The following is a 23907-nucleotide window of genomic DNA, read 5'->3' on the forward strand; positions in this document are numbered from 1 at the left end:
CTCTGTGGTGTTGGTATATCTAAAGATATGTAAATGTGGCACGAACCATATGGGGGACGGTGGGCACAGAGTTATATGGGCCACTCTACCGAGGTACCTACAAGCACTGTCTGGATAAGGAGGCCTAGCAGAGGGGCTCAACCCATCCAGTCCCTAATCTCAGAAGGATACATCAGAACACCACGGCAGGACCTCAAACGTGCAAATGGCAGCATTCCTCTTTCTTAGAACTCGGACAAGCAACTTGTGATTATATTTTGGCTCCTACTTTTAATTTTTCTAAACAGAAAGTACACTGTGACCAGCAAAAATGAGTTTCTAGACACCCTCAGTAGATCTGTCTCATTCTAAATAAATTGGCATTTCAGTTTACACAGCAGTCTGTATTAGCCAGGGTAATATTAAGGGAGGCGCTGTGGAGTTCAGGGGCTGCTCTCACAGGGTACTGACAAAAATCAAGATTCTGCACCAACAAAAAGCACCATCAAGTAATGCTAGGCTGTGAGGTTGTTTCTACAGGTCACGCTTTTCTCTAGAAACAACCCTGCCTCATCAGGCCTCTGCCAACCTTCCACAACCTCCACCTAGGCTGAAGGTGGCTCCAGACGCTACACACAGGCACCTCTTGCATGCCTTTTCATCAACCTGGCCTTCCAGATAGATCCTGGAGGGGAACCACACCAAAAAAAAAGAATTTGTGAAAGACCAGTACAAGGCATAAGGCATGCCAATTCAGCACACAAAATGCAGGTAGGTGCCTAAAGATCTTCACCACTGGGTGGGTAACAAGTCAAGCTATAATAGCAGATTGTGCAATGCCAGTCCCTTTTACTTTCTTAGAGATTAGATTGCCCTCTTGTGGGAAATAGGAAGGTAAAATTTCACAGTATTTCCCCCTATCTTTTTCCATGATGGCTATAGATAGAACGCATCCTGTCTCAGGGCAAGAGCTGACCATTAGCATTTAGGAATGCAGTCACAATACTGTCATGTCTTTTGATTTTTCAGAAGAAACTAGAAGTATGGATTTTTTATTTTATTTTATTTTATTTATTTATTTTATTTATTTATTTTTGAGACAGAGTCTGGCTCTGTCACCCAGTCTGCAGTGCAGTTGTACAATCTCTGTTCATTGCAACCTCTTCCTCCCGGGTTCAAGCGATTCTCCTGCCTCAGCCTCCTGAGTAGCTGGAATTACAGGCATGAGTCACCACGCCTGGCTAATTTTTGTATTTTTAGTGGAGATGGGTTTTCACCATGTTGGCCAGGCTGGTATCGAACTCCTGACCTCAGGTGATCCAACCGCCTTGGCCTCCCAAAGTGTTAGGATTACAGGCATGAGGCACTGCGCCCAGCCCAGATATTTAAAACGCATGAGATTTTACATGTTACCAACCAATATCCACTCTTTAGAAAAAAATATTTAGCAGGCACCCAGTTCGTGAGCTGGGCATGTTAGTCTGTAACAGAGTCTGGTGAGTCTGAAATACAGGTTGTCAGTATAGTTAATAACAAGGTGTGAGTAAAGTTAGTATACAGAGAGTTAAGCGTCCTCCACATAGTTTGGTGAGCCTGGAACACAGGCAGCATGGTGGGGAATGACAGGGAAGGTAGACTAGGGGCTTAAGGGTAGACTTTGTTCTATAATCAATGGAGAACTATCAAAGTCTTTAAATTGGCAAAATCACCAGGTACGGTGGCTCACACCTGTAATTGCAGCACTTTGGGAGGCTTAGGCAGGCAGATCACTTGAGGCCAGGAGTACAAGACCAGCCTGGTCAACGTGGTGAAACCCCATCTCTACTAAAAATACAAAAACTTAGCCAGGCGTGGTGTTGGGCACCTGTAATCCCAGCTACTCCGAAGGCTGAGGCACAAGAATCCCTTGAAACTAGGGGGCAAGGTTGCAGTGAGACGAGATCACACTGCTGCACTCCAGCCTGGGCAATAGAGCAAAACTCTGTTTCAAAAAAAAAAAACTTAATTAAATTTTAAAAATAAAAAATAAATTGGCAAAATTACCCGATCAGAGTTTTAGAAAAATTGCTGTTAGAAGTATCATTGACTAGCCCCAGATAGAGCAGGAGTGAAAATAGAAAACAAGTAGCTCAAAGAAGCCACCAAACATACTTCAAAACTACAAGATGCTTTGTCAGTGGATGGGATCTTCTTTCACAGATTTAAGACTTCCTCTGAGAGGGGCTTAGAGGCTCAGGAGGTCCACAGCTTTGTCACAGGTATTACCTACCTGTTGTCTCCTCCATCGCTGGAGAACAACCAGAATGTTGGACAACATCCAATCATAGAGGCTCTACATGAAAAATAAAGCCAGTGCCGCTGAGGTTCAGTGTTCCCTCTTTATCCTGGGGTTAGGAAGTCAAGACCGTAAACAAGACCACTCAAGAGACCTGGGACATCAGGAAAGCATAGAAACCTCCCTGAGAGGCTTCTCTAATACTTAAGCGGGTGGAGAGTAAAAGGTCCTTTCCTGAAAAAGATGTAAGGCAAATCAGAGCTCAAAACAAGAGAGAGTACTTCCTGCTGATGATGATGAAGGGCGATGAGTGCTGGTGTCATGTGTCAAAGCTGGTTCCACACAACCCCTTCCAAAAAAGCCTAAGAACAGACAGCATCTTTACCTTGCTTCTTTTTAATCGATGAATAGAAAGATTTGGAAGTCTTAAAACTGTATCCCTTCCTATGTCAACCAACCTGGAGTACAATGGCAGATCATGGCTTACTGTAGCCTCAAGCTCCTGGGTTCCAGCAATCCTCATTCCACAGCCTCCAGGTAACTGGGACTACAAGTGTGCACCACCATGCCTGGCTAATTATTTTTGGTTTTTTGTTTTTTGTTTTTGAGACAGAGTCTCATTCTGTCACCCAGGCTGGAGTGCAGTGTTGTGATCCCTGCTTATTGCAAGCTCTGCCTCCCGGGTTCAAGTGATTCTGGTGCCTCGGCTTCCCAAGTAGCTGGGATTACATGCATGTACCACCACGCCCGGCTAATTTTTGTATGTTTAGTAGAGACAGAGTTTCACCACGTTGGCAAGGCTACTCTCGAACGCCTAACCTCGAGTGATCCACCCACTTCTGCCTCCCAACGTGTTGGGGATTACAGGCGTGAGCCATTGCACCCGGCCCATTTATTTATTTATTTGTTTGTTTGTTTGTTTTTAAGAGACTGAGTATCACTATGGTGCTAGTCTCAAATTTCTGGCCTCAAAAGATCCTTCTGCCTCAGCCTCCCAAATAGCTGGGATTACAGACATGAGCCATGGCACCCAGACACATTTCTTTAAAAAAAAAAAAAAAAAGGCCGGGCGCGGTGGCTCAAGCCTGTAATCCCAGCACTTTGGGAGGCCGAGACGGGCGGATCACAAGGTCAGGAGATCGAGACCATCCTGGCTAACATGATGAAACCCCGTCTCTACTAAAAATACAAAAAACTAGCTGGGCGAGGTGGCGGGCGCCTGTAGTCCCAGCTACTGGGAGGCTGAGGCAGGAGAATGGCGTAAACCCGGGAGGCGGAGCTTGCAGTGAGCTGAGATCCGGCCACTGCACTCCAGCCTGGGCGACAGAGCGAGACTCCGTCTCCAAAAAAAAAAAACACGCATCTTTATGTTTTGGGGGTTGACACTCAATGAAGTAGCCGTGTGTTTTTTAAAGTGTGGTCCATCACCCACCGGCATCTGAGTCACCAAGGTTGTCAAAACTTGCAGATTCCTAGGCCTCAGACCCACAGAATTAAAATCTATGAAGCAGGGACCAGAAATCGGCCTCCTTCAAACAGTTCTCCAGTTGATTCTCAAGTACAATGAAGGCTGAGAACACTGAAGATTCAGACATTCACATGCAGGGGAAGGGGACCATCATGAGAAAAGCTTTGTCACTCTCCAAGGACAATAATATAATATCCATTCCTGTGATAAAGCCATTAATGCAAGGCTATGAAAGCATAACCCAGCCAGGCGTGGTGGCTCATGCCTGTAATCCCAGCACTTTGGGAGGCCGAGGCAGGTCTCATGAGGTCAGGAGATAGAGACCATCCTGGCTAACACGGTGAAACCCCGTCTCTACTAAGAATACAAAAAATTAGCCAGGCGTGGTGGTGGGCGCCTGTAGTCCCAGCTACTCAGGAGGCTGAGGCAGGAGAACGGCGTGAACCCAGGAAGTGGAGCTTGCAGAGAGCCAAGATCGTGCCACTGCACTCCAGCCTGGGCGACGGAGCAAGACTCTTTCAAAAAAAAAAAAAAAAAGAAAAGAAAAGAAATTAGCTGGGCATGGTGGTGCATGCCCGCAGTCCCAGCTGCTCGGGAGGCTATGGCAGGAGAATCACTTGAACCCAGGTGGTGGAGGTTGCAGTGAGCCGAGATTGCGCTACTGCACTCCAGCCTGGGTGAGGGAGCAAGACTCCATCTCAAAAAATAAATAAAAGCATAACCCACGGCTTGAGAATGCTTCTAGCCCAGTGATTCTCAACTGGGGTTCTCAAAACTGAGGTCAATTTTGACCCCAGGAAACATATGGCAACATGCAGACACATTTTTGATAGTCAAAAGTGGGGTAGGTGCCACTGGTATCCAGTGGGTAGTGGCCAAAGATACTGCTAAACACCCTACAATGCACAGGACAGGCCCCACAACAAAAATGCCCATTGGTGCCACAGATTAGAAGCCATGCTGTAGCCTAAGTTGAGCCTTTTCATAAATGAACACAGAAATGTAAACAAACATTATTTTTAGCCAGCCATTTTCTTTTAGCTACCTAACATCTGAGTTTTTTTTTTTTTTTTAAGCTACCTAACATTTTTTGAGGTGCCTTTCATTTGATGAATTCCCACCACATTCATCTTGTGGCAGGCAGTGCTCACCTGCCACTACAGAAACCAAGAAGTGAGGCACCCCTCCCACTCACCACCCTTCTTCTGTGAGGCCTGAGCATGTGACCAAGGCCTGGCCGGTAAGAAGCTCCCCTCTGCAACTTTAATGTAGACCAATAGGACCTGGCGAGGTGGCTCATGCCTGTACTCTCAGCACTTTAGGAGGCAGAGATGGGCAGATTACTTGAGCCCAGGAGTTTGAGACCAGCCTGGGCAATACAGTGAGACCCTGTCACAAGGCAAAGGCAGAAAGAAAAGAGAAAGAGATAGAAAAGAAAAAGAAAAAAAAAAAGGCCAACTGATGCCAAAAAATCTAGAGTGACACTGGAGAATACAAGCAGAGGGACAAGAGTTGAAAAACTACCTATTGGGTACTCTGCTAACTTCCTGAGTGACAGGTTCAACCGCACCCCAAACCTCAGCATCACACAACATACCTTCATAACAAACCTGCACACTTGCTCACAGAATCTAAAATAAAAGATGAAAAAAGAATTTTTTTTAAAAACTGGAGTGACAGTGAAGAACTCATCCTACAGACAGGGACACTGGCAGCGCCAGGACATGGCCAGTGACAGCTGTTGCAGATACAGCATGCTGCTCCAGAGCAGCCCTCAGCAGCCGGCTCACCAGTCTCTGCAGAGTGATTTGGGCTGTGGCTCTGGTCTCCTGACCTCTCCTGTACCTGTCCATATTCCAACCTTGCCTCTCCACACTTCTGCAAACTGCCCCACAGCCTTCTTCTTAAACAAGCCAGCGTCCATTTCAGTTACTTCAACCAAGAATCCTGAATAATATAACCATTCCAGGAGCTTTCCCTAGTCCATCATTTAAAAATATCCACGCCTGGTGGCGGGCGCCCGTAGTCCCAGCTACTGGGGAGGCTGAGGCAGGAGAATGGTGTGAACCCGGGAAGCGGAGCTTGTAGTGAGCCGAGATTGCACCACAGCACTCCAGCCTGGGTGACACAGCAAGACTCCATCTCAAAATTAAAAAAAAACCACGGAACTATTCTCCATGTTTTCCCTTTTTATTGTACTGCATCATGTAAAGTTATTTATGATTCTTCAAATTCTTTTTGGGGAAGAAAAGCCTCTTAAAATTCACTTCTAGATAGAGCAGTGGAAGAGAAACAGGAAGGCTTGATTCATGTAAGTGTCAGAATTTCAGGAACTGCCATGGTTGGCAGGAAGGTGCAAAGAAGGCTTCCAAGACCAGAACCCAGTTTAGGAAAGGCTCCGAGATGGGTGTGAAGTGGGACATCTTAGAGAGCAACATGGGTCATTCCAGCTTTGCAACGGAACATGTTTCAAAAGTCAGTACACGGCTGTTGGAAGCCTGAAATACATTTCTCACAACGTATTGCTTCACGTCATGGCTAGAGTCCCAGGCTAGCCCACAAAAGCCTCCTTAACGTGAACTGCTACATGCAGACATAATCAGGGAAGTTGTGGAAGCAACAGATGAAGCTTTTTAATACACTACCCAAAAGTTATCCAACGGCTCTCAGGAAAGCAGAGGCACCAGGTAAAAAGGCAGATTCAGTAGGAGCAGTGCTTAGAGACAGGATGCTAAAGTCTGGTTATGTGCTTTATATGTTAAATATAGATGCCTTAAGAAGTCTCTTAATGTTCTTGTTTTTTCCGGGTGCATATGGATCTCAGCTTATTTTTCCTATCACATGTACCCATAGTTCTCTGTAAGAGAATAATCATATTAAAATAAATAATCATATTAAAATAAATAATCTTCTTTGCTGAGACATTAATGACCAAAAAAAAAAAAAAAAAAAGGCTCTTCTGTCTTTCCAGAAATCTGGGTTTCTAGTGTTGAAAGTGACCCTAGAGATAATTTTGTTAAACCTCCTGTCCAATGCCAGAGCCCTTTCCATAGCATCTCACAGACACACACCCAGCTCAAGGGTCAGAAAAATTCTATTTTGGCCAGACATGGTTCGCTCGCACCTGTAATCCCAGCACTTTGGGAGACTGAGGCGGGTGTTCAGCTTGAGGTCAGGAGTTCAAGACCAGCCTAGCCAAAATGGTGAAACCCCACCTCTACAAAAAATACAAAAATTACCCAAGCATGGTGGTGCGTGCCTGTAATCCCAGCTCCTCGAGAGTCTGAGGCAGGAGCAATCACTTGAACCCTGGAGGCAGAGGTTGCAGTGAGCTCAGACAGCACCACTGCACTCCAGCCATGGTGACAGTGAGACACTGTCTCAAAAGAAAAAAGAAAGAAAAAGTAGACCAATTCAGTTTCTTATGGTTCTAACTGCTACAAAATTCTTTATTAGTATTGACCCCAAATCCACATGGGTTTTGGTTCCACATTCTGAACAATCCAGAACAAGTAAAAGCCCTCTTCTATAGACTACAGCATTGGAATACTAGGTTATTATCCATCTATCTCCTGCTGTTGTCAAGTTCAAGTTTTCTCACTTTCAGAATGCATTCCCCATAACCTGGCCATCCTGGTCACCAGCAGGTATACCAAAAAAATAAAAAGTGTCCACATGGAAGAGCATCTTTCAGTTGTGGTCTGACAAGGCAAAAGTCCAGTGAAGTAATTACATCTGCTAACCTGGACACTCTAGCTCCATTTAGCATGAAACTAAGTTAATGCTTCTTCACAGCCACATCCTACCATCAGATCACATAAAACTGTAGCTAAGTAAAACCCCAAGACCTTTTCACAAACTGAAAAGGCCAAGATAAACCACCTCCATTATGACTATGTATAATTGATTTTTCATCCCAAATGTCAAACTTCATGCTTACTCTTGCTAAGTTCCAGCTTGTTTGGGGCCCAGCATTTCAGCCTGTCAAAATAATTTTTTTTTTTTTTGAGACAGGGTCTTGCCCTGTTTCCCAGACTGGGATTCAGTGGTGCGATCTCAGCTCACTGCATCACTGCAACCTCCGCCTTCAAGGCTCAAGCCATCGTCCCACCTCAGCATCCCCAGTACCTGGGACTACAGGCACGCACTACCCATAACCAGTTAATTTTTTGTTGTTGTATTTTTTGTAGAAACAGGGTTTCACCATGTGGCCCAGGCTGGTCTTGAATTCCCAGGCTCAAGATTTGCCTACCTCAGCCTCCCCAAGTGCTAGGATTACAGGCGTGAGCCACTGGGCCTAACCAAGATAATTTTGAATCTTCATTCTGTCATCTATTATGCTTCCTATGTTCTTCTCATTTTGTGTTCTCAGCACATTTGATAAGGGTGTCTTCTGTGTCTTCATCCACGTTTTGATTAAAAATGAACAAGACAAAGCTAACAAGAGAGTTCTAGGGCATGGGGATATTGTTCCAGTATCACTAACAATGGTGATATTGTTCTAAGCAGGTAAAAAGCAATCCGTTGACACTCTTTTGGCCTGCTTGTTCAATGACCTGGGAATCCACCTAGCCTAATACTATCATCCAACCCATCTTTCACTAACTTTATCCACAAGGGTATCTTGGCAAGAATCTTTGGAAGGCTAATTTTTTCCTCTTATTTTCTTCCTATCTACGTCCTTATAACCTAAAACAGCTCTCCTCTAGCTGCCCAGTTTGTTCTATGTAACCCTACTCCTCCTGGTGCTCAGCTTATTAGACCACAGGAGACAGCCTGATGCCAGAAGAGCCACCTGTCACAGGCTGGACCCAACCAGGTGCTCTTTTCTTTGGAATTTGGAAACAGCACACTAAACTCTTCAGTTCTCTGAAATGAGAAGCAGTATGATGCTAGGGCTGGGGCAACCACAGCCAGCCAACATGCAGAGGAAGTCAGAGTGCCCAGAAGAAAACAGATCAGACACTCCAAGAGCCATGAGGTCCAAGAAAGACACATACTACCAACTAGCCATTCAATTCTGGAGAAGTCAGGAAAACATCTGTCCACCTTCAGGTCTGTGCCCCATGTCCCCTTTTCCCTGACTTCTCTGGAGGTCACCAGCTGAGGCCAGAGAAGACTTCTGCAGACACCTTCAGGGCCCTGACATGGAAGTTGTCTGGACCTGGAAAAACACCACTATAGATGGTGGGAACCTCACTGCCTGAGGATCACTGATTTTTGAAAGTCTAGAGATGTTAAAGGTTCACAAGGCTTATAAGTAATTAAATCCAGGACTGCAATCCCAACAGTCATTGCATGTTCTTCCCCTAATATTACTCGCTGCCCTCCCATTTGAAGCAAGATAAAAGAACAAAGTATTCAATTGATTCTGCTCTTCATTTGGAGCTGTTGTTCACCGATGGTATGTAGATTTTCTTATTTGGAAAAGACTTGAAATGCATCATACTTGAAAGAGAAATTGGACTGTTATGGGGAAAGCTTGTGATTTTTTAAAATAGTTACTGCATAATGTAGTTTATAAAAGTTAGTTATTGACCAGCACTGGGAGCAACTTAACTGATTTTTTACATTACAAACCCAATTTGTTAACATTAGAATGAGGGGCTTTTGGATTGTCTAGATATTTAAAACATAAGGATGTATTTTGCTTAGTGGCTAATTTGACAGTCATTTAGAAACACTGTTCTTTCCTTTTAGAGAAACAACCAGAGAAACTTCAAAGTTTCTTTGAACAAGATGGTAAAGACAAAAAAAAAAAAAAGTATAGTAGGGTATGCTATGCAGGGAGTTTGTCTTTAATCCCCAGAGTCATTGAATACTTACAAAGTTCTAAACTGAATAGCAACTTAACCTTATTGTTTGTTAATGTCAGTCTGAACTCACAAAGCCTAATAAATGCTAGACTCAAATGTAGACATCCCAGAAAGGGCAGAGAGCCTCCCAGAGTATAAAGAGCACATGAAGTCTTTGCAGACCATTCTTATCATCCAAATTTAATCAAGCCCCCCAAACACCAGATTACATCCCCCTGAGTTAATTCTTTGAGGGCATTTTGTATTACCTACAAGTTAGTAAACAAACATAACTCTCTTCTCTAGAGTACCAGTTCCACAGAGCTTCTGGCAGGATCTCCCACTCAGACTCAAGTGTTCAGGCAAGTATGCTTCCTCAGGCTTCATTGCCTAGAACACAGACCTTTATGCTTATTTAGTAACATCTACCTATGCCTTACTGTGGATGTTATAGTTCTATAACAATTTAACATTGTTCTACCTGCGTATTTAATACTGATTCAATCCCCTCAATAACTCTGTGAGTCAGGTTCTATCTCCATTTTACTGATGAGAACACTGAGATACATGGAAGCAGAAACTTCACTGTGAAATGGTTCAACATGACACAGCTAGGGAGTGGAAAGGCTGGGATTTGAACCAAGATAGTCTGGCTCCACAATCTGCACTTGGAACCTCAATACTCTGCCACTTCTCATAGTAAATCATGACTTAATCATTTGTTGAATCAAGTTAATAAAAAGGACAAGAATGGAATGGAGATAAAATATATTTAATGAAGTATTAGCAAACTACAAATCCACTCAGAAAAACCAAAACATTAACAGATTTAAAGTCAACCTAATTCAGATATTGGGCATTTCTGAAGAAGCAAGAAGGAAAGAAGGAAAAAAAGAAAGGAAAGGAAAGGGGAGAGGAGAGGGGAGGGGAAGGGAAGGGGGGAGGGGAGGAGGGGGGAGGGAAGGAGGGGGGAGGGGAGGGGAGGGGAGGGCAAGGGAGGGGAAGGGAGGGGAAGGGAGGGGGAGGAAGAAAGGGAGGAAGGGAGTGAGGAAGGGAAGAAGGAAGGGAGGAAGGAAGGGAGGAAGGGAGGGAGAGAGGGAGGGAGGGAGGGAGGGAGGGATAGAAGGAGGGAGGGAGGGAGGGATAGAAGGAGGGAGGGAGGGATAGATAGAAGGAGGGAGGGAGGGAGGGAGGGAGGGAGGGAGCCAGGCACAGTGGCTCACACCAGCACTTCAGGAGACCGAGGCAGGAAGATTGCTTGAGCCCAGGAGTTTGAGACTAACCTAGGCAACATAGTGACATCTCATCTCTGTATTTTAAAAAAGAAGAAGAAAAGAAATTCTACTCTTTTAAGGCTTTTTTGGGAGGGGAGAAGACTGTTTTATCTGTTTTACTATCAGCTCAAAATCCATCCATGGCTCTTTGCTGGTGAGTTCACATTCTGAGACATGTAAGGGTCCCTCTGCAACTTGCCTCCAGCAAGCTTCTGGCACAATCTCCTGGCAGGCTCAAGTGCTCCGGTGGACATGATGTCTTCCATGTCTCTCTGACAGCCATGCCCTGCAGCAGAGGCTGTCTCACTCACCTCCAACACACCCTTTTCCTCCAGGGCCTGTGCTCCTCTCCCACCTAATCCTCACACCAACCTTAAGAATAAGGTATTGTTATCCCTACTTTACAGAAAGATAAAATGGTTTGCATATGCTCCCACAGTTAAAAAGTGGCAGAGCCAGCATTTGAAACCAGGCAGTCTGACTCCAGCTTCTCTTTCCTCATTACTTCTCCATCCTAAAGCCTTCCTCGGCTACCCGCTCCCAAAGTGCCTCTCCCACCCCTCACATCCTACATCACTTGTTTTATTGGTCTCATTCATCTAAGGGTAGCTATTTCCGCCTCTCCACCACCCATCCCGAGACATGTCATCTTTCCAAATAAACTGTAAATCACTTGAAGGTCAGTAATAAATATTTTAATAGCGATAGAGGGAATGATGTTTAAAACTGCCCACTACAGAACAGAATTAGAACATGTTACTCTGAACGGATCCATCATCAGACTATAAGGTCAAATAGATCATATTTACTGCTGTAATTTGAATATGAAGTTGTACTCTAACAATATCTGAAATATGACATATACCCATTTGTACTCATTTTATAAGGTGAAAGGTATTTATGAACAATTAAACATTAATTCTGATATCAAAGGCCATTTTTAAGGAGCATAACATACTTAACATGAAAAGTACATGAAATCTACAATAAAAATTCAATCTTTTTTTTTTTTTTTTTTTTTTGAGACGGAGTCTTGCTCTGTCGCCCAGGCTAGAGTGCAGTGGCCAGATCTCAGCTCACTGCAAGCTCCGCCTCCCGGGTTTACGCCATTCTCCTGCCTCAGCCTCCCGAGTAGCTGGGACTACAGGCGCCCGCCACCTCGCCCGGCTAGTTTTTTTTTTTGTATTTTTTAGTAGAGACAGGGTTTCACCGGGTTAGCCAGGATGGTCTCGATCTCCTGACCTTGTGATCCACCCATTTCGGCCTCCCAAAGTGCTGGGATTACAGGCTTGAGCCACCGCGCCCGGCTAAAAATTCAATCTTAAAGTGAAAGTTTTTCTTTTTTTTTTTTTTCTTGGCATTTCTATCTGGATTCTGCTAAAGATAAGTCATCAGCAAGTATCTGTTAAAGGCTGTTCTTTGTCTCTTTTTTCCTTAGTCAGAATTTATGAAGTCAATTTTATTTAAATTAAAAATAAGAATTCTTCTTAAAACATGTAATATCAAACCAAGTCCTCAATTTTTTTTTTTCCTTCCTCTTAATTTGTAACAGAGACTCTAAGAAAATAAAATCTAAGGTTAAGGAAATTTCCATCAATGTGAAGAAAATATTTTCCAAAATTAAAATAACAAGTTCCTCCCTGGTTAACATAGCTGATTTAAGTTGCAGATACATGGCTGCCCCTGAGATCACCTTCCTCTGCAAGCTTTGTGAAAGGGCCAAATCCACATCCTTTTCAGCAATTTTTGAGTCCTCTATGGGACTACCTTTTTTTATGAAATGCTGCACATACTACCAATGCTTCATAAATATTTCATGATACATTACCCAGTCCTGGAATTTCCTGCAAGATTGCACAAAATCTTTAAAATTGTGCACTGTAAGCCATAAAATAATCAGATATAAAAGTAAGCTCTATCAATCCCTTCATTAACAATTTTTTTACAAGAATTTTAGAAAAAGCAGTGTTACTACATTTTATTCTCAGGAGTAAGATTCGCTATTTATATTACTTTACTAAAAGGCTTTTAGAATTACACTTATTTTTTTATATCAGATACTATTTTCTCAGTTGGACAAGAGCCTTCTTATGGTACTCTACAGTCAAAAATGGCCCATTGTGGGAGTTGGGGGCACTAATTAAGTTGGTTAATGGATACAAAAATACAGTTGGATAGAAGAAATAAATTCTAGTGTTCGATAATACAGTAGGGTGACTATAGTTATAATTTGCCATATATTTCAAAATAGCTAGAAGATTATTTGTAAGGTTCCCAATACAAAAAAATGATCAATGTGTGAAGTGACTGATATGCTAATACATGTTATATGCATATATCAAAATGCCACTTGGACCCCAGAAATATGTACAATCATTATGTATCAATTTTTTAAATGGTCCAGTGTGACTCAAAAATAGACTGGACTGTAAATTTTAACACCTAGCACAGTGTCTGATACCCAGTAAAAGATGAATAAAATTTAATTGATTGACCTAAATTGTGCCTGAAGCTTGACAAAACGTGTTCCCATATATTAAAATTAATCTCAATGTTTCTATTTCCTCATCTGTAAAATAGAGCTAGAGACCGCTAAGATCCCTTTCAGCTTTAAAAGGCTGATTAACATTTTACTTTATCTACAGCAGCCCTGCCTTGTGCCACCCACTCCCCACCAAACCATAGTTTCAAATTTAGTCATCTGGGAAAGAACAGCTCAATAGACTGAAAACATCCCCAGGGAAAAGACAGGCTAAAATCAAGGAATCGACTTTCCAAACTAAGCAATGCTTCCCATGTTGAGGGACTCACAGTAAGATATTAATATATGGGAAAATATTTTTTGAATTTTCAAAATACTGTAAAGATGGAAGGTGGTCTAATATTATAAAACTCTGGGCCAGGAGTGGTAGCTCACACCTGAAGTCTCAGCAGTTTGGGAGGCTGAGGTGGGTGAATCACAAGGTCAGGAGTTCAAGACCAGCCTGGCCAACATGGTGAAACCCTATCTCTACTAAAAATACAAAAACTAGAAGAGAAGATGGCGACAGTGTGGGATGAGGCCAAGCAAGATGGAACTGGGGAGGAGGTGCTCAAGATGTCCATGGAGATCATACACACACACAGCTTCTGGACAGTGAGATCAAGATCATGAAGAGTGAAATGTTGAGAGTCACCCACAAGCTCCAAGCCATGAAGGACAAGATCAAAGAGAACAGTGAGAAAATCAAAGTGAACAAGACCCTGGTGTACCTTGTCTCCAACGTCATCAAGCTCCTGGATGTTGATCCCAATGACCAAAAGGAGGATGGTGCCAATATTGACCTGGACTCCCAGAGGAAGGGCAAGTATGCTGTGATCAAAACCTCTACACGACAGAGGTACTTCCTGCCTGTGATTAGATTGGTGGATGCTGAAAAGCTAAAGCCAGGAGACCTGGTGGGTGTGAACAAAGACTCCTATCCGATCCTGGAGATGCTGCCCACAGAGTACAACTCGCGGGTGAAGGCCATGGAGGTGGATGAGAGGCCCACAGAGCAATACAGTGACAATGGGGGCTTGGACAAGCAGATCCAGGAACTGGTAGTGACCATTTTATTGTCAATGAACCACAATGAGAAGTTTGAGAACCTGGGGATCCAACCTCCAAAACAGGTGCTGATGTATGGGCCCCCAGGGATGGGAAAGACTCTCCTGGCCTGGGCCTGTAGGGCACAGACTAAGGCCACCTTCCTAAAGCTAGCTGGCCCCCAGCTGGTGCAGATGTTCACTGGATGGTGCCAGGCTAGTCTGGGATGCCTTCGCCCCGGCCAAGGAGAACGTGCCCTCCATCATCTTCACTGATGAGCTGGATGTCATAGGCACCAAGCACTTTAACAGCGAGAAGTCCGGGGACAAGAGGTGCAGAGGACGATGCTGGAACTTCTGAACCGGCTGGATGGCTTCCAGCCCAACACCCAAGTTAAGGTAATTGCAGTCACAAACAGGGTGGACATCCTGGACTCCGCCCTGATCCGCTAGGGCCGCCTGGACTGCAAGATCGAGTTCCCAATGCCCAACGAGGAGGCTCGGGCCAGAATCATGCAGATACACTCCCAAAAGATGAACGTCAGTCCTGACGTGAGCTACGGAGAGCTGGCCCGCTGCACAAATGGCTTCAATGGGGCCCAGTGCAAGGCTGTGTGCGTGGAGGCGCCTATGATCACACTGCGCAGGGGTGCCACGGAGCTCACCCATGAGACCTACATGGAAGACATCCTGGAGGTCCAGGCGAAGAAGAAAGCCAACCTACAGTACTACGCCTAGGGCGCAGCAGGCCAGCGCCAGAATCGCGGCTGAAGTGCGCAATAAAAGATGGTTTAGAGGCAAAAAAAAAAAAAAAAAAAACCGAAAAATACAAAAATTAGCCGGCTGTAGTGGCGGGTGCCTGTAATCCCAGTTGCTGTGGAGGCTGAGGCAGGAGAATGGCGTGAGCCCGGGAGGCAGAGGCTGCAGTAAGCCGATATCGCACCATTGCACTCCAGCCTGGGTGAGAGAGCAAGGCTCCGTTTCAAAAAAAAAAAAAAGTTATAAAACTCTGAAGGGTAGCATTTTTTCAGTAACAGGAAATGCTGGGGATAATCAGATGCAATTGGAAGCATTATACTCCCATATACAAGTTATTCTATTCAAAGCACTCCCCCACCATGTGGCTTCTGAAGTCAAGATAATTAAGTGGTACATTACTTTCAAAAAAATTTGTAGATGCTGGCCTTACTGTATTTCTACAAACCACAAATACTTTGCTTATTTGGTGCTGATTATGTTGAAAATAGAATATTATGACATTTTATGGTAATAATTCCAATCTCAAGATTTTGATCATCAAGGAAAGGAGTAGTGTTGTTATGGAGGCAAAGCCTTGAGCTCGAAGCAGTAAAATACGTCTGATTTTTTTTAGCCCAGCAAAGCTCATTACAAAGTTTTACCAGTGGTTGGAATCTTTAAATTTAGACATTTGAAACACTTTTCACTTTGTAATCTGTCATCTACTCCGAAAGGCATACCACTTTCCTGAGTTCTGCTAGACCCTAAACTCTAATTGCTCATTTTAGAAAACTTAAGATAAATCTATTTAAAAATAAAATAAAATCCAGAACTCCAAAGATTTTGGTTTTCCATTTAGGCTGATTTGTTTTAACTCGCAGTGAGAATTGATTAGGAAAAGTTTGCCATCTTGTGGCCAAATATAAGAACTTGCTCCAAGAGAGTCACCCATTGGTGGCTTTTCCCTAGCAGCCTTTGGCAGCTGCTCCGGCAGACGGACACCTTCTTATTCAGGCCTCTGAGCATCTCTAGAGCCCCCTCACCAACAAGTACAATGTCCTCAAAAGTTAAAGTTGAAAGGACATTAAAGAATTATTTGCTCAAAAAAAAAACTTTGGAAGAAGAGAATGTGGGAGAAAAGGGGGAATAAATGTGCCTCTCTCCCTCCCTGGCAGCCCTGAGGGTCTTCACAAATCTCCAGTGATGCACTCAGGAACCCCGGTCTCCCCCTCCCACTCAAGGGCGCTGTCTCCGACTTCTTCACACACTCCTGTCCTCCAGACTTCCCATCGCTTTTTCCCAGGACCTCAGACTGGAAAAGCCAAATACAGACTTCCACCGCTTAGAAAATACCTATAGATCGAGACCATCCTGGCTAACACGGTGAAACCCCGTCTCTACTAAAATACAAAAAAAAAAATTAGCCGGGCGAGGTGGCGGGCGCCTGTACTCCCAGCTACTCGGGAGGCTGAGGCAGGAGAATGGCGTGAACCCGGGAGGCGGGGCTTGCAGTGAGCTGAGATCCGGCCACTGCACTCCAGCCTGGGCAACAGAGCTAGACTCCGTCTCAAAAAAAAGAAAAAAGAAAATACCTATAAAATTCCTCACTCCATCCCAACCAGTCACTGAGTGGATTTAATTAGAGTGGGAGAGATCAAGAGTTCCAAGATAATGAGACTCAAGATCAGTGTTGTCCAACAGAACTATCTGCAGTGATGGAAATACTCCATACCTGCATGGGCCGGTATGGGAGCTACTGAGCACTTGAAAGGTGGCTTGTGCAGTTGAGGAACTGAATTTTTAGTTTTATTTAACTTTCATTTATTTAAATGAAATTGCCACAGCTGGCTACCATACTGGACAGAACAGCTCTAAATCTTACTTTCCTAATCCAGTCCAGCATGTTATGACCTTGACAAACAAAAAACGCAATCCATTCATTCAAAAACATATGCATCGGCTGTTATAAAGAAAACAGTATGTTGCTGTAACACGATGCACACACAAAAATAGAAAATATCTGTTTTCCCAGCGTATATATAATTAATCAAGGATATAAAGCATGCTGATGCATAATTAGAGGATGAGAACACAGGGAGCGGGGTTCTTCTTTGATGGGGAGCCACAGGGCTGGGTTAATGGGGAACTTGCAAGTGAAACAGGACCTTACAAGTCCAGCAGGAGGAGGGAACATAGGTATTTTAGAGAAAGGGCAAGGGTAAGGATCCGAGAGGGGAGATCCGCAGGTCCGCTCGGGATGCCAAGAAACCTGATCCAATTCAAGGTGCAGTTTCATGTAAGGGAATCATGGGAGAAAAAAACTAGAAAGGTACTTTAGGACCAGTTTCCAAACATAAAAATGAGAGAACCAGGGGGGTTATAACGGGAATAAAAGGGAAGAGACCAATTAAAGAAAGATTATAATGGAGGAGGGACCCAGACTTTAGAAAAGACTCATATGTGCCAGGCATGGTGGCTCATACCTGTAATCCCAGCAATTTTGGAGGCCAAGGTAGGTGGATCATTTGAGGTCAGGAGTTTGAGACCAGCCTGGCCAACATGGTGAAACTCCGTCTCTACTAAAAATACAAAAATTAGCCCAGCATGGTGATGGGTACCTGTAATCCCAGCTACTTGGGAGGTTGGGGCAGAAGAATCGCTTGAACCCAGGAGGCAAAGGTTGCAGTGAGCAGAGATCGCACCACTGCATGACAGAGTAAGACTCCACCTCGAAAAAAAAAAAAAGAAAAGAAAAAAGAGATTCAATGCTGTGGTTGAGGGAGAATAAGAGATGATTCAAAATTTTCACCCAGGGTGAATAGAAGATTGCTGGCACCATGAATGGGGCAGATACCAGAAGAATGTTTGAAGGTTGTTGAAGCTGAGATTAATGAGACAGATGGATCACCAAAGCACTTTGAGAAGGTGACAATGAAACTGGAATTCAGAAGACAGGAGAGACTATTGGCTGAAACCATAAAGTGGAGGAGAAAATACAGGATGAGGAAAGAAGAAAAGGAGAAAAGACACAAGAACAGACCCTGCTTCCAATGGAAAGTGACTCCTTGGCAGGGACAGAATGAGAACAGAGTCAGAGAAGGAACACCCAAATGAGTTATACCCCTACTGCAGGGGCAGGAGGGAGACTTCTCACTACATATGCTCTGCATCTCTTAATGAGCATTCTGCCTTCCTACCTAGACTGCACGCTGTGCAAAGATGGAGATTATGTCTTATACATTTCAATCGTGATGCCTAGAACAATGCAGGACACAGGAAGGTAATGTAAAGGGTCCCAGGAGAAAGAAGGCCTTAGAGGCAGGGCATAGTGGCTCATGCCTGTAATCCCAGCACTTTGGGAGGCCAAGGTAGGCAGATCACCCAAGGTCAGGAGTTCAAAACCAGCCTGGACAATATGGTTGAAACCCTGTCTCTACTAAAAATACGAAAATTAGCCAGGCATGGTGGCATGTGCCTGTAATCCCATCTACTCAGGAGGCTGAGGCAGGAGAATCACTTGAACCCTGAGGCGTAGGTTGCAGTGAAGCGAGATGGCACCACTGCACTCCAGCCTGGGCAACAGAGCGGGACACTGTCTCCAAAATGAAAAAAAGAAAGAAGGCCTTAGAAGAAAAGGTTTTGCTGGGTAACATGTAGTCCTAGACTATACACTGCTCCGGCCCCACTTAACAAAGCTCAAAAGCAAGACCCACATTTGTACATGTTCTAGTTCAGTGAGTCCCAGTCCTAGCAAATGGTCAGAATCACCTTTAGACAGTTGGCAGGACCCACCCTGAGATTATAAATTCAACGGCCTGAGCAACTGATAGTTTTCAAACTCCCTGTGTGATTCTAATCAGCAGCCAGAGTTGGGAACCATGCATTAATGCCAGAGATGTAGAAGGTTGCTGATCCAGTTTGTAGAGTGCCCTTTAATTATCCACACTACTGATACCATTTTTATCTGCATGTGTCATATTTGCCCTTTTTTCAGATTTCAGGACACTAACATATTACGCACAGTCCATGTACCAGGACTCACGTACATGATCTTAACTCTTATCATAGTCCTATGAGGTAGGTATTGTTGGTACAGATGAGGCACCTGTGACCGAGAGTTTATTTACCAATCCAAGATCCCACAATTAATGACAGCCCAGGAGAACTGACCTCAGAACCCTCTTGCCTGTTGCTCCTCTGCTGCCCACTCCCTGCCCCAGCCAAGCAGAAACCCAGCTGTCCTGGGAAGCAGGTAGAAGGAACATCTAAGAGATCATGTGAGAGACAGCAGACCAGTCAGCCCGTGGGACTCTGACTAAAGCCCATGATTTCCCCCAGGACCACCTTTACTGTGCTTCCACCCAGACACGCTCCTTAAAGGTGAGAAGAGAGACCTGGCCAGGCCAGGCGACTGTGAAAGTAATGTTTTCATTATTCTCATTCAACTCTACACAATGTGGAAACAAGTTTTACTAATACCTTATACTTCTTTGACAAAGTAACAATCTCTCTGAATGAGAAATTCAGTTACACTACAGGAATTCTCCTCCCATCCTATCACTTTCCCAAAAGGAGCAAGACTGGTCCCACTGGGCCAGGTGTTCTCCCTCCTTGGCTGACACTTTCTGAGCTTCAGGGAAGGGAGTGCAGGCTGCCCGGCCACGCCCATTTCAGCCTTCCTGCAGTTCTGAAGTGAAGCGGCACAGAAGGCCCAAAAACAGCCACATTTGCCAGAACTGATGTTGCATCTGCGGGCACAATGCTAGTTGACAAAATTGTGGCCTAAAAAACGTGACAAGTGAACGAACCCACCGTGATGCAGCCTGATGAAGCAGCTGGGGGAGGCTTCCCTTCCTCGGGAGTCTGAAAGCCCAGGCTCCCCCAGCCTTGCGCTGAGCACAGCCACCTTACCCGCAGGAGCACAGTTCACAGATGCACTTTGTCTTCATAGCGGCCATCCCGAGGCCCTGACGTCCCCTCAGAGCATCGCCAGCCGCAGCCGACTCCTGGACCCCAACCACCTGGCTTGGGGCACGCCCAGGCTCGAGGGCCTTGGCAGGTGTTCTGTTTACTCGAAGGAAAATTTAAGTGGCCCTTTTGCAATGTCCTGTCGTCTGTTGCCCTCCTGGAGCTGACCTAGCGCGAGGGAGCAGCCAGGGAGACCTCACCCTGCATGCCACCGCCCCAGCCTCCGCAGCCCAGACTCAGGCACCTGGAGCTGCTGACTGGGCCCCAGGAAGCTGCGGGGTCCGTGCCCAGGTAGCCTCTGTGATGTCGCCAGGACCAGGAGGGGCACACCTCAGGTGACAATTACATCACAAGAGCCGTTTGTGAGGTCGGGAAGCTCCCAGCAACTCACTGGCAGGCCCAGGACGGGGGTTCCCCAGTGGACCTTGGAGAAACCTGGAAAAGGTGGAAGTCACTAGAAAGCTTCTGGTGCAGTAAATGGTCACACGTGCAGAAAAGATGAAAACTCCCTCACCATCACTTTGGGTGGCATTTGCTGTCTCTAGGATCCATGGTGCCCCCTCTTAGGGGAATACAGCCTTTGACTTCCAAAAGGCTGGCCTTGAATAGGGTTTCCAGATCTTCCTGTGGAAACCGAAGCCTTTGGCTTCAGATGTCTGTTAGAATTGCTCTCACCCACAGACTGAAGAACACAGCGGTTTAAGAGAGCCCAGGCCTTCTCTGCTCAGGTGGGTTCTCAATCACTTCTCCAGGTGCTGGTAATGATGCCTTGAAGCAGCCGCGCTCAAATTTTAGTGGGCATCAGGACCACCTGGCTTGATGAAAACCAGATTGCCAGACCCCACCCCCATAGTTTCTGATTCACTGTTTCTAGGGTAGGCCAAGGACTTCTATTTCTTACAAGCTCTCAAGTAATGCTGGTTCTGCTGGGCCAGGGACCACACTTTAAGAACCACAGCTTTTGAGATTCCTTTACACCCCCTGAAATAGTGTTTCTTCCGCTTACCTGGTCCCAAGAGCACACCCCCAACCAGAAGGCTCCCCTGCATCAAAACCTCTAGTCCAGGAATCTAGCTTCAACAAGAAGCCAGGTGATTCTGGTCATGAAGCAAGTTCCAAAGACACTGCTCTGGCCAGTTGTTTGGACTTAAACCATTTTGGCTTCCTGCTTATGGGAAATGGGAACTTAAAGTATTGACAATCTTTATGCTTGTTTTTCTTTCCTATGCTTCCTAACTCTTTCCATTCATTTTAGTGAATGAGTCAGTCAGAGGCATCTTGGACTGCAAGACACTTAATATTCAGAGGGTTTTTTGGTTTTTTTTTTTTTTTTTGGTTTTTAGGTTTTTTTCTTCAATATTAGGCTCTAGAATAGAGGTCGGCAAACTATTGTCTGCAGGTTGGCCACCTGACTCTATCTGGCCATTGAGCTAAGAATGGTTTTCATATTTTTTAATGGTTGAAAAAATTAAAATAATACTATTACATGACATATGAAACTTACCTAAAATTCAAATTTCAGTGTCTATAAATAAAGTTTTGAATTTTTTCAAAAAATTTGTGTAAACATTCCTGATTTTGCCTCTCGGCCCACAAAAGCTAAAATATTCACTATCTGACTTTTTACAGAGAGAGTGTTCCAACCCCAGGTACAGAAAGTCAACAAGGTAGATTCAGACAGGAGCAAAGCTTATTGATCATTCTTCAGAACAGTGGGTTGGGAAGCTGCTCCTTGCCTTCCCAGTAGGAAGTCAGAACGCTAAAGGGGACAATGGAAACCTGGCCAGACAAAAAACAGGTGGGAGCTGTTGGAAGTCAAAGCAAAGCCTGCATGCCATCCATCGCCATTGACAGAGAACATCACAAAGTCCTCACAGAGGAAATAGAGTGCTGGACACCAGCCTTCTCTTGATGGCTGCCTAAACGTTATCCATAAATCTTTCAGCAGAAGAATGCCTGTTCATTATCCCTGCCATTCAAACTGCCCTTGTGGGTGGCCACCTTGTCAACAATCACGGTACTCCCTACTTCCCCTATCCATGCCCTCAATAGAGGGTAGAGATCTAGAACGATGAAAATGGTGTGGATAAAAGCCTCAACAATGATATATCCAAAGATGCAGTGCTAGACAGTAGGGACAACCTCCCCTCACCTAGTTACACTTACTGTCCATTTTTTGTTACATCCAGCCAACCTTACCCTGACCCATCTGATATGGTTTGGTTCTGTGTCCCCACCCAAATCTAATCTTGAATTGTACGCCTGTAATTCCCACATGTTGTGGGAGGGACCCAGTGGGAGATAGTTTGAATCATGGGGGCGGTTTCTCCCATACTGTTCTTATGGTAGAGAAGAAGTCTCATGAGATCTGATGGTTTTATCTTCATTTTTTTCTCTTGCCACCCACCATGTAAGAAGGGTCGTCCGCCTCCCACCATGATTCTGAGGCCTCTCTAGCCATGTGGAACTGTAAGTCCAATTAAACCTTTTTATCTTCCCAGTCTCAGATATGTCTTTATCAGCAGCGTGAAAATGGACTAATGCAGTAAACTGGTACCAGCAGAGTGCGGTGCTGCTAAAAAGATACCCAAAAATGAGAAAGCAACTTTGGAACTGGGTAATAGGCAGAGGTTGGAACAGTTTGGAGGGCTCTGAAGAAGACAGGAAAATGTGAGAAAGTTTAGAACTTCCTAGAGACTTGCTGAATGGCTTTACCCAAAATGCTGACAGCAATATAGACAATAAAGTCCAGGCTGAGGTGGTCTCAGATAGAGATGATGAACTTGTTGGGAACGGGATCCAATTTTCATTTACTTCTTAATATGGACATCTTTGTTTAGTATTCTCCCTAAAATTTTTTAGTAAAATTAATACATAGTGGAGCTGCACAATTTTTATTCTGTGGCCTTATAACTCACCCAACCCCAAACTTATTGCTATATACCATCTGAAAAGCAACTCTTTACAGAACATTGTTTAAAGTGGTGAGATCACACCACTGCACTCCAGCCTGGGCAAGAGAGCAAGACCCTGCCTCAAAAGAAAAAAAAAGAAAAGAAAATATTAGCAAACTGAAACCAGCAACATATAAAAAGGATTAAATATCATGACCAAGAGGGGTTTATCCCAAGAATACAAGGTGGTTTTAATATTGAAAAACCAACTGTGGTTAAATGTTATTGCTGGTGCGCTGCTTTATTTAATGTACTGTGGAAAAAAATAAGGGTATTGTTGGGATGTGACTATGATAACTCTAGGCTTTTAGCTCTCCTCAAAGTTTGAAGTTAAACAAATGTTAAAAGACGTGAGTTAAACTTAATGTGTATGATGTGATTTAGCTATGCAGAAAATATTTAAGTTGGATGTACCTGTTTTATGTACATCTACTGTACTTAGTCCCTCAAAGTTTAGTCCCTTATTAGTTTCTCAGTGTTCAAGTTACCTTGAGAAAGGCCATGCTTAGAGAACTGGATTTCTCCTTTGAGAACTTTTAGTATGGTTTGAAGAAATCAAGTGATAAAGGAGTATGCTGAATATGCAATAATTTACTTCTACTGAGTGCTGCATTTTAAGAACCTAGATGAAACGAGTAGTTGGTTGGCTTTGTTATGTTTTTTGTCTTTGAAAGAGATGTATGTCTTGGAATTCACTTTTTTTTTGAGACGAAGTCTTGCTCTTGGCCCCCAGTCTGGAGTGCGATGGTGCGATCTCAGCTCACTGCAACCTCCACCTCCCAGATTCAAGCAATTCTCCTGCCTCAGCCTCCCAAGTAGCTGGGATTACAGGTGCCTGCCACTATACCCAGCAAATTTTTGTGTTCTTAGTAGAGACAGGTTTCACCAT

At 44.4% G+C, this 23907-nt stretch overlaps 1 protein-coding gene and 1 pseudogene across 6 annotated transcripts in view; one reads left to right on the forward strand and one right to left on the reverse strand.

The window, feature by feature from the left end:
* Positions 1 to 23907, reverse strand: part of LOC105489062 (stabilizer of axonemal microtubules 1) — a 120338-nt gene that overhangs the window by 86663 nt on the left and 9768 nt on the right. Inside the window, exon 1 of one of the 6 annotated variants that reach the window (XM_011753698.2) lies at positions 20008 to 20372. The exons of 2 other annotated variants lie outside the window; for them this stretch is intronic. In XM_011753698.2, the coding sequence (XP_011752000.1) occupies positions 20008 to 20054 (47 nt within the window). In that variant the 5' untranslated portion in view covers positions 20055 to 20372. Of the gene's footprint in view, positions 1 to 19908; positions 19934 to 20007; positions 20373 to 23907 lie in introns of those variants that run through there. 3 more of the 6 variants (XM_011753693.3, XM_071077841.1, XM_071077843.1) reach the window with 3 other exon arrangements.
* On the forward strand, positions 13829 to 15096 carry LOC105489063 (26S proteasome regulatory subunit 6A pseudogene; annotated as a pseudogene).

The sequence above is a fragment of the Macaca nemestrina genome, chromosome 14, assembly GCF_043159975.1.
Source record: "Macaca nemestrina isolate mMacNem1 chromosome 14, mMacNem.hap1, whole genome shotgun sequence".
Lineage (NCBI taxonomy): Eukaryota > Metazoa > Chordata > Mammalia > Primates > Cercopithecidae > Macaca > Macaca nemestrina.